Here is a 13,355-nt window from a genome sequence, read left to right as displayed (position 1 = left end):
GTCAAGTGTGCATGAAAGACGTGACTGCTGAGGCCAGTAACTGGCTCCAATGTTAGCGGGAATGATGAATGGCGCATGACCACTGCAGGCCCAGTGGAGATCAAAGCTGCTTGCGGTGACCAGACATTTTAGTAGGTTTTTGTTGTTGTTTTTTTGTTTTTTGTTTTTTTGTTTACAAAGGCTTTTTGCTAAAAAAAAAAAAAAAAAATTAACTCTTAATAGAGAACCCATTTTTACCTATATTTATATTATATTTACCTATATTTTACCTTTTATTGATCCTTATATTTATATATGTATATATACACACTAGCAGAAGGACCCGGTGTGTGTCATTAAAATACCGGGTCGGAGACGTTGCTTAGTGGGACCTGGGGCTGGGGATTTTAAGTCCGTCTTTTGAGGGTGGCTTGAATGCCCACGCTACCTGCCCCCTGAACTGTGACCTCCATAGCACTCCGCTCCCTTAACCGTGTCATCCACAGCACCCTGCAGCATTGATGAAAAGTGGCTGGGTTGTTATGGAAACCTGGTGTAAAACTGTGTGTATGTGGAGACTAAGGGCGTGCAAGCTTCTATTGGCTGATAAGGGTCATGTGACAAGGCTTCTATTGGCTAATGCATTTTTTTTGGGGAATATCTCAGGAACGGTACGTGCTAGCGAGCTGAGACCCGGTCTAAAACCTTCCCAGACACCTGATGTACCTGTGTGCCAAATTTTGTGATTGTAAATGCGACGGTGCGGATTCAAGTTTGGTCTGTACACTACAAATGTTTGATGTGAGCTCCATTGGTGACACAGCAGATGTCTAGAAGGTAGTCCAGTTCTGTCCAGACACGTGCCAGGACAGCATATCCTCGGATACGAACTACACTTTTTTAGTGATGCATAATCTCCAGTAGTTCACATCCTGTGGCCGGGGGAGGGGTCTTGGGGAGCGTGGTTTGGCAGATACAATGACTTCTTGATCTAGCCCCACAGAAAGAAGTTGTAAGGAGTTAGAGCTTGTTATCATGGAGGCCAGAGCAACGCTAGTGAATCACTTATTTCTCCACTTCCAATTCAGTCCAAGTAAAGTTTAATTCAGGTATTGGCAAAGCTGATAGAGGAAGATTTCCAGGCAGGAGTGGCCAATGATAGTATCCTCAGCAAAAAAGAAGAGACCGTAGACTTTGTGTCTGCTCATTGCACAGAACATGTTTACTTTGGTTGAGTCCCTCATGTGCTCAATAAGTGCATGTGGGTTTTCTGAGCCCGAGATTCTATTGGCGATTGACTTTCCCAATTCGGTCAGTGAATTTATCTTCTTTCAATTGGCCTTTAGGTCTACTGTCCGTGCCCGGTGCCCTTCTGCTGTCCCCTTGGTGCGACTCACCAAGCCATGTTTCTATGCTGCTGCTTCTATGCTCCTTCCAGATTCTCCCTTAGGGCGAAAGCACACTCACCTCTAGCTTCTTAAACCTTTCACAACCAATGGCTGAAGGCCCTTGTGTATTTAATGCACCTCCTCCAGGCAGGGTGTGTCTGAGCTTTAGCTTCCCTGTTGACCAGCAAAGGTGTTTGACAGTCTACTGCAATTGTGATTTACCTGCGTTTCTCCTTTATAATTTACTTTCTGTGTTCCTACTTGTCACGTACCGGGGACCAGACCAGCCCACCGCGTCACGTGAGAAGGGTTGCCCAAGCCCTTCAAGCCGATTCACCTCACGTCCTTACTCGCTGTTACGCCCTGCGCCGAGCCTTAACACCTCGCCACCTGAAGCCTGCAAGCACACCCACGCACTAACACGAAACTTTCACTGCCACCACCCGTCACCAAACACCCATGGTAGTAAGCCTCACGGAAAACAGCATACAGCCTCAGACTGCACACACCCTCTTCATGGAGCTAACAGGTTCTTAAGGTTACAAGACAAACCATCAAACTTTTAGGTTTAATGTAATTAAAATAGACAGTACTTGGTTACAAAAAATGATTAACAAGAGACATACATAAATGGCAAACAATGGTAAAATAAACAGGAGAAAACAAAGAAAGTTCTAATACTTAGCAGTTGTGTGGTAAAAGTCCTTTCCTCCCAGGAGATTTGGGCAGAGTACAGGTGCACAAACCAATTCGATTGGATCTCCCACTTTGTGACACCCAAATCTCCAGGGATTGCATATTTATGCCTTTCCTCCAGGGGCAGGCCTGAGGGGGATTCTCACTCCCACCTCTGACTCAGCCCCTCTGGCCCGAGCTTCATTACCCATGCAGCCGGCCCACTGGCCATCTAGGGAACAGGTAAGAAAATATCAAAAAGATATTCTCCCAGTTGCCCTGGTTAAGATACAGACCCCAGACCTTCTTCATAATTCATATCTCATCGTTCCGAGTCCTAGCATATCAAACAAGACATGTCCAGGACGCTCGGAAGATGAGATCCCTATTTTAAGTAGATAAAGGCGAGTTGATACACCATGTCTGGTGTCCATGCGATGCCCCCATCATACCAGATATGATGAGCTGGGTTTTGGGGACATCCGATCCCTCCTGAACAACTGATGAGGCATTACTAATTATTGTTCACTGGTTAGGAATCCCCCATGCTGAGACAAGGCACCGGAGAGGCTGCTTTTCCCCTGTCCCAAGTGTGACAAGCAACCAAGCCCATCTTGGTTAGCATCCCTGTGCTAACTAACCCCCCGGGGAGCAGTTTGCTGTTTTCACAGGTATGAGGCAGACATCTTGGCACTATATGCAGCCCTCAGCCAATTCATCAATGGCTGCTGGCTTGGCAATATAAATACATAAATACATACTGTATATGAATGTGAATCACACTGGACTATGTTGCACTATGACATATACCCATAAAACATATAAATATCACAGCAAACATAACTGAGGAATAAGGCGGTCCTTATTCCTGACACTACTATCCTTTAAGATTCTGTTTCCATCTTGTCTGTGTGCTCCTGCACATTACAGTCCAAGTTTAGTTCCAGTTTAAGTTAACCCAGCCTGTATTTCCTTTGTCTATGTTAGGGTGAGTTCACATCACAATTATGGATTCTGTTATGGATGGTTATAACGGAAAATAACAGAAATCATAAGACGGAAGTCAAAACGGAAGCCTTTAAGAGGCATTCCGTTTTGATCCTTCATAATACAATTCTATGGGCAGCATAACGGATCCATCCTTTACCATTATGCAGGAGTCCAATCCTGCATAACAGAAACCAGGACGGATCTGTTATGCTGCCCATAGACTTCAATTATGACGGAAAGCAAAACGGAATTCCTTTCAAAGGCTTCCTTTTTGACTTCCGTCATACGGATTACGTTATTTTACGTTATAACCATGTTATAACGGAAAACAATAGCGGAATCCATAACGGTGATCTGAACTCACCCTTAACCACCTCCGGACCGCCTAACGCAGATTCGCGTTCCGGAGGTGGCAGCGCTGCGCACAGTCACGCATATACGCGTCATCTCGCAAGACGCGAGATTTCCTGTGAGCGCGCGCTCACAGGAACGGAAGGTAAGAGAGTTGATCTCCAGCCTGCCAGCGGCGATCGTTCGCTGGCAGGCTGGAGATGTGTTTTTTTTAACCCCTAACAGGTATATTAGACGCTGTTTTGATAACAGCGTCTAATATACCTGCTACCTGGTCCTCTGGTGGTCCCCTTTGTTTGGATCGACCACCAGAGGACACAGGTAGCTTAGTAATATGTTGCACCAAGCACCACTACACTACACCCCGCCACTGTCACTTATTAACCCCTTATTCACCCTTGATCACCCTTGATCACCCCTGATCACCCCATATAGACTCCCTGATCACCCCCTGTCATTGATTACCCCCCTGTCATTGATCACCCCCCTGTAAAGCTCCATTTAGACGTCCGCATGATTTTTACGGATCCACTGATAGATGGATCGGATCCGCAAAACGCATACGGACGTCTGAATGGAGCCTTACAGGGGCGTGATCAATGACTGTGGTGATCACCCCATATAGACTCCCTGATCACCCCCCTGTCATTGATTACCCCCCTGTCATTGATCACCCCCCTGTAAAGCTCCATTTAGACGTCCGCATGATTTTTACGGATCCACTGATAGATGGATCGGATCCGCAAAACGCATACGGACGTCTGAATGGAGCCTTACAGGGGCGTGATCAATGACTGTGGTGATCACCCCATATAGACTCCCTGATCACCCCCCTGTCATTGATTACCCCCCTGTCATTGATCAACCCCCTGTAAAGCTCCATTCAGATGTCCGCATGATTTTTACGGATCCACTGATAGATGGATTGGATCCGCAAAACACATACAGGCGTCTCCCTGGAGCCTTCCAGGGGGGGTGATCACCCCATATAGACTCCCTGATCACCCCCCTGTCATTGATCACCCCCCTGTCAGGCTGCATTCAGATGTCCGTATGATTTTTACGGATCCACGGATACATAGATCGGATCCGCAAAACACATACGGACATCTGAATGGAGCCTTACAGTGGGGTGATCAATGACAGGGGGGTGATCACCCCATATAGACTCTCTTAACCCCCCCTGTCATTGATCACCCCCCTGTAAGGCTCCATTCAGACATTTTTTTGGCCCAAGTTAGTGGAATTTTTTTTTTTTTTTTCTTACAAAGTCTCATATTCCACTAACTTGTGTCAAAAAATAAAATCTCACATGAACTCACCATACTCCTCACGGAATCCAAATGCGTAAAATTTTTTAGACATTTATATTCCAGACTTCTTCTCACGCTTTAGGGCCCCTAGAATGCCAGGGCAGTATAAATACCCCACATGTGACCCCATTTCGGAAAGAAGACACCCCCAGGTATTCCGTGAGGGGCATATTGAGTCCATGAAAGATTGAAATTTTTGTCCCAAGTTAGCGGAAAGGGAGACTTTGTGAGAAAAAAATAAAAAATATCAATTTCCGCTAACTTGTGCCAAAAAAAAAAAATTTCTATGAACTCGCCATGCCCCTCATTGAATACCTTGGGGTGTCTTCTTTCCAAAATGGGGTCACATGTGGGGTATTTATACTGCCCTGGCATTCTAGGGGCCCCAAAGCGTGAGAAGTCTGGTATCCAAATGTCTAAAAATGCCCTCCTAAAAGGAATTTGGGCACCTTTGCACATCTAGGCTGCAAAAAAGTGTCACACATCTGGTATCGCCGTACTCAGGAGAAGTTGGGGAATGTGTTTTGGGGTGTCATTTTACATATACCCATGCTGGGTGAGAGAAATATCTTGGTCAAATGCCAACTTTGTATAAAAAAATGGGAAAAGTTGTCTTTTGCCAAGATATTTCTCTCACCCAGCATGGGTATATGTAAAATGACACCCCAAAACACATTGCCCAACTTCTCCTGAATACGGCGATACCACATGTGTGACACTTTTTTGCAGCCTAGGTGGGCAAAGGGGCCCATATTCCCAAGAGCACCTTTAGGATTTCACAGGTCATTTACCTACTTACCACACATTAGGGCCCCTGGAAAATGCCAGGGCAGTATAACTACCCCACAAGTGACCCCATTTTGGAAAGAAGACACCCCAAGGTATTCCGTGAGGGGCATGGCGAGTTCCTAGAATTTTTTATTTTTTGTCACAAGTTAGTGGAAAATGATGATTTTTATTATTATTTTTTTTCTTACAAAGTCTCATATTCCACTAACTTGTGACAAAAAATAAAAACTTCCATGAACTCACTATGCCCATCAGCGAATACCTTAGGGTGTCTACTTTCCGAAATGGGGTCATTTGTGGGGTGTTTGTACTGTCTGGCCATTGTAGAACCTCAGGAAACATGACAGGTGCTCAGAAAGTCAGAGCTGCTTCAAAAAGCGGAAATTCACATTTTTGTACCATAGTTTGTAAACGAAGACATGTAGAACAATAAATTTAGAGCAAAATTTATATATAGATCTCGTTTTTTTTGCAAAATTTTACAACTGAAAGTGAAAAATGTCATTTTTTTGCAAAAAAATCGTTAAATTTCGATTAATAACAAAAAAAGTAAAAATGTCAGCAGCAATGAAATACCACCAAATGAAAGCTCTATTAGTGAGAAGAAAAGGAGGTAAAATTCATTTGGGTGGTAAGTTGCATGACCGAGCAATAAATGGTGAAAGTAGTGTAGGTCAGAAGTGTAAAAAGTGGCCTGGTCTTTCAGGGTGTTTAAGCCATGGGGGCTGAGGTGGTTAATTGTGTGCTACCTGGATCTCAAAAAACAGCATTAAAGCCTTGGTTTCTGTTCAGACTGTACCTGCAGTTTTCCTGTGTTTTCTATATCCAGACCTCCCGGTGCTTTGCACCAGGGTCTCTGACCCAGTGGGTCAGCTGCCAACTACATCGGGACTATCCTAGAAAGTGGCTGTCTGGTTGCCAACTCACATCCCTGTATAGAGGTTAAAGGCTGAATACTGGGGAGGCGCCAGAATAACGCCCTTAAGGTTAGTCCTACACCAAGCCGGTTATTTGGCACAGTGGGTTCACACTCGGAGATCCGTAACAGTAAACTCAGCCCATTGGCTTTTTAGAGGTCTTCCAAGTGCTTGATAACTAGTGTGCAAGATGGAAACAATTACTGTTGTATCTACACCATGTGTCAGTCCTACTGGATTATTTGACTGCAACAGCAGTGGTACCGCAACAACCTGCAATTACTGCAGCCACTGTACCGTCTCTGCACCTCGTCTCCTCTGGAAAGACCAGACCCAAATTATCTCCTCTCCCATGCTATTATGGCGATCCTAAGTCTTGCCATGGCTTTCTAATCTTATGTAAAATACATTTGGAGTTATTGCTGCATCAATTCCTGATGGAACGGTCCAAAGTGGCCATTATTATTTCCCATCTTGGTGTAGAAGCCCTGGCATTGACAAATCCTATTTGGGAGAGGAATTGTGCTATCACTAGTAACCTACAACTTTTCCTGGATTATTTTTATAAACTTTTTGCAGCATCCTCCCAGCTCCATCTCTGCCATACTGTATGCTAGTATGCGATTTGGTTTCATACCATGGCCTCAGAGCTGGCATGGAATGGTGAATCATTGCTCGCAGCCATTTGGGAGGGGCTCTCTAGTCGAATAAAGGATGAGTTAGCAGGCTGGGACATTCCAACCTCCCCGGATGCCCTAATAACTCTTGCTACCTGAATAGATACCCGATTTCATAATCGTGCCAAGTAGATAGGTCAAAAGAGAAGAACCTTGCTTTGTGAGGAGGAACGCAGGCGCAGCTGTGCCAATGAAATTTGTTTGTATTATCGAGGCAATGGTCATTTTGCCTGTACCTGTCCCAAGAAGCCAGAAAACAGGCTTCAAAGGCTAGGGTCAGTAGGAGAGACGACACTGGGAAAATCGAAGTCCTCTTCATCTTTAATTTTACCAGCGTCTTTGTCGTTTGAAGGTAATCGGTTCTCTATGGTGGCCCACTTTGAGTCTGGTTCAGCAGGTAGTTTTCTGCATCAGGTGGCTGTGGCAGACGGGTACTGGTTACCAGTTTGACATCTCAAGAAACCCATTGATGGGAGGGCTCTGTTTAAGTTCATTAAATTTTTCACTAAACTCTTGGAATTAAAAGTTGGAGTTCTCCTCTTTGAGAAGATATCATGGTGCTGCCAGAATTGTCTAACTCTTCAGTTGGGGCTACATAATCCTGCTCTGGATTGGAATTCCATAAAGGTTCTTCTTTGGGGACTAGCCTGCCAAAAGAAATGTCTTGCCTCAGTTCAGCCAACTTGAAGGACTTGCCTGTGGCCTACCAGAAATTTGCATACGTTTTTGACAAAAAAAAAGAGGCAGAAACCCTACCACCACAATAATCCTGTGACAGTCCAATAGACCTGGTCCTGGATCCCCACCCCCTTGTGGCTGAGTTTATCCCCTGTAACCTACTGAGACTCAAACAATATCAGAGTACATTAAGAAAAAAATGGTGCCGGATTCTTTTTTGTAAAAAAAAAAAGTAAGACTGTTCTCTTCATTCATACCTGTATATCAATTACTGAGATCTCAATAGCATCACTATCAAGAACAAATATCTGCTACCACTTTTTTTCAGAGTTGTTTAATGACTGCTGGGGCAGTCCTAACTCAAAAATCTTATTCCGGCTGGATGTTAACATGCATTTTTTCACTGCTCCGGTGATCGAGAACTCCGGTGATCTGGAATAGTGGCGGTATATTCTTGAAGGCGTAAGTCATCCAGTGGTGACCCTGCAAGTCATTGTAAAAGTCATGGATTTTTGGTTTGTCATCTGGTTTCAGATCTTGACAAACTTGTAACCCTTATGGGTTACAATACTCACGTTTTTGTAAAATACAGCACACTGTGGTTTGTGTTAGTTCCATACTAGTCAGTCTGGTCTACTTTCTACAATTATGCTCGTCCACGTCTCAAATCTTGATCACCATCTCTTCCAAAGTCTTTGGGAGGCTCAGAATTTTCCCATGACATAAATAGCCAGCAGTTTAGAATTACTTCACCCAGTGTGAAATGTACTTTCTGTGCGGAGAACATTTACCAAATTTATTCTGAAAATATTTGCTGTACTGTCACAACAGATCCCAGTTTTCAAATTCTAACCATTGAAAAGCATTTTCTGGCTGCGATGTTGCCATCTTGAACCTGCCCCTTTGTATACAGGTTTAAACTAACCTCTACACAAAGAACCTGATTCATGAAAACTAAGAAATAATTACTTTGTTGTCCATAGCAACCAATCGCAGGGTATTTTTCATGGGCACACTTTTACTACAGGCCTGTACTTTTGCACTATACTTTTTGAATCTATATATACATATATAAATATTCAGAGAGAGAATGTATATAATAGTAGCATTAGTAGTACAGGTGTATATAGTTTAGTAGTTTATTCAATTTAGTATGTGTAATAGTATTTATAGTAACCAATTATACATAGTCATCCCCAAGATGACTTGTATCTATAATTAAAAAAAATCTTATTGGGGAGATTTATCAAACCGATGTAAAGTAGAACTGGCTTACTTGCCCATAGCAACCAATCAGATAACTCCTTTCATTTTAGACAGCTCCTTTGGAAAATGAAAGGCGCAATTTGATTAGTTGCTGTGGGCAACTAAGCAAGTTCTACTTTACACCAGTTTGATAAATGAACCCCATTGTGTTGTTTTGTTGACTCCCATTTAAAGGAGTTATCCCACGAATGTATCAAAATAAAAATATCTGGAGTAATGCATACTGTTATTTTTACTATATCACTGCAAACAACACTGTTTTCCATTGTCTTTTTGACCTGTTTTTCTCACATTACCTGAAGGACTTTGGTCTTTCCTGTCTGTGGGCAGCAGCAGCTTCTTATGTGAGATAGTAAAGTACCTACATTTTGCAGCAGTGCATTGCAGTCAGCTCTTGTTAACCCCTTCCTAAAAGGGCTCTAACATATGTACTCAGGCATACATATCAGTGCTCCAAACTAAAAAAAAATACCTAGTAGCCATTGGCTCCTGAACTGAAAAATTTAGGAGCCAAATTCAATTTTTAGTCGCCAAATCAAAACCGAATAAAATTTTGGATCAGATCGGCGTAGGGTTGTTTCGATACCAAAATTTTTATTAACTTTCGTCACCATAAAAAAGTATTGCAATACTCAATACCACGCGAAAAGAAAAAAAAACACCAAAAAAAAAACGCGTGCATTTCGCATTTTATGAAACGTTCGGCCCATAATAGAACAGTCCTATCCTATTTTTTGTGGTGACAAGGTGACTAAAAAATGGCGAATCGCATGGTTTTTATTTATTTATTTCTGTTATGGCGCTCACCGCATAAGAGATATTTTTTAAATAGTTTAATAGTTTGGACTTTTCGGACGCAGCGCTATGTAATAGGTTTATTTATTTATTGTTTATATATTTTATATGTAAAATTGGGAAAGGGGGGATTTAAACTTAATATTTTAGGGTACTTTCACACTAGCGTTTTTCTTTTCCGGCATAGAGTTCCGTCACAGGGGCTCTATACCGGAAAATAACTGATCCGGCATATCCCCATGCATTCTGAATGGAGAGCAATCCTTTCAGGATGCATCAGGATGTCTTCAGTTCAGTCATTTTGATTGATCAGGCAAAAGTTAAAACCGCAGCATGCTCCGGTTTTATCTCCGGCGAAAAAAACCGAAGACTTGCCTGAATGCCGGATTTTTCCCCATACGAATGTATTAGTGCCGGATCCGGCATTCAAAATGTGTAAACAGATACAAGACGGATCCGTCTGTCCACATGACAAGTGGAGAGACGGATTCGTTTTTGCAATGCATTTGTGAGATGGACCCGCATCCAGATCCGTCTCACAAATGCTTTCAGTCACATCCAGATCGGCGGATCCGGCAGGCAGTTCCGACGACAGAACTGCCCGCCGGATCACACTGCCGCAAGTGTGAAACTAGCCTTAAGCCTCTTTCACATGGGCGTCACGTTTTGGCTTCGGATGCGTCCCGGGTGCATTGCGGCAAACCCGCACGGGTAGGTACGCAATTGCAGTCAGTTTTGATTGCGATTGTGTTCCGTTGTTCAGTTTTTATCGCGCGGGTGCAACATGTTTTGCACGCGCAAGATAAAAAACTGACTGTGGTACACAGACCCGAACTTCTTCACTGAAGTTCGGGTTAGGTGTTGTGTAGATGTAATTATTTTCCCTTATAACATGGTTATAAGGGAAAATAATAGCATTCTTAAAACAGAATGCTAAGTAAAATAGGGCTGGAGGGGTTAAAAAAAATAAATTATAATAATTTAACTCGCCTTAATCCACTTGTTCACGCAGCCCGGCTTCTCTTCTGTCTTCATCTGTGAAGAAAAGGACCTGTGGTGACGTCACATGGTTCATCACATGATCCATCACCATGGTAATGGACCATGTGATGAGCTCAGTGACATCACCACAAGTCCTTTGACAGGTCCTGAAGAAAGAACAGGAGACCGGCAGCTACGCGATCAATTGGAGGAGGTGAGTTAATTTTTATTTGATTTTTTAACCCTCATTGGCAGTGCGCCACCAATGTTTATTATACTGGGGTGTGGGAGGGGGGTGGGGTGGCGCACTGTGCCACCAATTAAGATAACTGAGGGGTTAACAGCAGTAGATTGCAGGTCCCGGTCATAGAGGTCGGATGCCGGCTACTTGATTCCGCCACCCGCCTACTGTATTTGTGTTAACAGTTCAGTTATCTTCATTGGTAGCGCAGTGGCCACAGCCCCTCCGCTCCTCCTCCCTTCTCACTTCTTATTGGCGGCGGCAGCAGCACAGGGGGGAGGGAGAGACTCCTTCTCCACTGCGCTGCTGTGAAGAACATCGGCGGCGGGGCAGAGTACTATCATCTCTTGTATTCAATTGCAGAGCTGCGGCGGCGGGTCTAGTCACAAATGGCGACAAGACTAAAAGGTCTAGTCGCCATTTGTAAATTCTATATCGCATTGGCGACCATTTTGGTCGCCATCTGGAGCCTTGCATATGGTATGTAATGCTGCCACAATTTCATTCTCCACTGTCTAAAAAAATATAACTATACAGTTTCTGTAAATTTATGTTACAGAATAAAAATATATCGTACTAACGATAAAGTTTCCCCTAAATCTAACGCCCAAGTAAACAAAAAGTCTTAAAGGGGTTGTCCGGGTTCAGAGCTGAACCGGAACATACCCTTATTTTCACCCAGACAGCCCCCCTGAGGCTAGCATCGGAGCATCCCATGCTCCGATGCTCTCCCTTGCCCTGCTCTTTTGTTTTCAATAACACACTGTCGGGCGGTAACTTCCGCCCGGCAGTGTGTTCGGTGACGTCACCAGCTCTGATGGGCAGGCTTTAGCTCTGCCCTAGCCGTTTTACTGGCTAGGGCAGAGCTAAATCCCGCCCTCAGTGCCGGTGACGTCACCGGGGTTCCTGGCAGCCCCATGGAGAGCCCCGGTACGTCACCGGATCTCCAAGAAATGCCTTTGCCCTGCGCAATTTAGCGCAAGGCAAATGAGAGCATCGGAGCATAAACTGCTCCGATGCTCATGTCAGGGGGCTGCCGGGGTGAAAATGGAGGGATGTCCGGGTTCAGCTCTGAACCCGGACAACCCCTTTAACATAAAGTCACAAAGAGCATGGAATTCAGTTGTAGATGAGTTTACATTGAACTATGGGGCACATTTATTAAGACCGGCGTTTTAGACATGCCTGTCCTTAACTTTGGCGCATCCAGTGCCAGTTCTACATTTCCGAGCTGTCTTAAATGTAGAAAATTTTCTACACCTAAAACAGGCATGGAAATTGGTGAATGAGATGGGCCTGCAGGCCTGTCCCCTTCCCCACCCATGTCACACCCACAATTTTAGATCTGGCGAGAGAGGGGCAAAGTCGCAGATAGTGGTGCATCTAACAGTTGTGCCGCCATCTGTGCCTGATATACACCTATTTAGGTGTATTTCAGTATAGTAAATGACCCCCTATATTTCTATAAATTTTGAAGTAAAAATTAAAGAATGAAAAGTGTCTGAACTTGCTTCACTATGAGATTACTAAGCCAGCATTGAGAGGAAGTGAAATCAACAGGGAAGCTACTGAGCATTTTAGTCCAACAGGATGAAGGTGGACCAGAATTTTATCCACAGGAGAAACTTCAGGGGCCGTTACCAAAGAGAAAACTGTAATGTGCATTAAAAAATCTAGCATTAGTTTTATTGTATGTATATTGCGATAATATTAAATGCCCTAATCATTGCATAGTAACTTTTCGTGGGATAACCCCTTTAAATCTTATAGAAATAAATTGCATCCATTACCTGATCCCAGATTTAAATCCAAATGTAAATGTGCTCACAGTAAACATACATTGAGCATAAACTGTGATTGACTAAATGTTAATTTTTTGTTTTTCTCTTGGTTACAGATATGGCTCGCTGAGTGGCTTTTGAAACACAATGCTAACAGACCTAAAATTAATGATGAAGCCATTTATCATTAAATCTCTTTTATAACTGTTATAATTGTTAGACTATTTTATGTCACAAGTTTACATTGTTTCAATTGTCAACAATGATCTAATAAAAATGTTTTGTAAATTACATTGAGTAGTTTATTTAATGGCAGTTTGGCAACAAAGTTTGCTGTTTTGAAGATTTGAACAATTAGCCTCATTCAGGGAGGGTTTGTGGAAAATGGGGTTCTGGACTACAATCAAAGTAGAGCGCTTCAATTGGCATTTTAATGCAGCTTTCCCTAAAATCTGCATCACATGTAGTAGATTTAGTTGCAGAAATTTCTTCAACTGGAAATCATGAAAATCAGTTTGTGAGAAATGGACAACC

The 13,355-nt window shown here is 43.3% G+C and overlaps 1 protein-coding gene across 1 annotated transcript in view; it reads left to right on the top strand.

Annotated features, from left to right (window-relative positions):
• The window catches only part of NME5 (NME/NM23 family member 5), a 119,689-nt gene extending 106,577 nt beyond the window's left edge, over positions 1-13,112 (top strand). Inside the window, exon 6 of the mRNA XM_040415671.1 lies at positions 12,938-13,112. Coding sequence (XP_040271605.1) covers positions 12,938-13,012 — 75 coding nt within the window. The 3' untranslated portion in view covers positions 13,013-13,112. The remainder of the gene's footprint in view (positions 1-12,937) is intronic.
• Positions 13,113-13,355: the final 243 nt, after the last annotated feature.

Source organism: Bufo bufo, chromosome 1, assembly GCF_905171765.1.
Source record: "Bufo bufo chromosome 1, aBufBuf1.1, whole genome shotgun sequence".
Lineage (NCBI taxonomy): Eukaryota > Metazoa > Chordata > Amphibia > Anura > Bufonidae > Bufo > Bufo bufo.
Note: the sequence above shows the minus strand (reverse complement) of the source record. Positions and strands in the feature narration are given on the sequence as shown.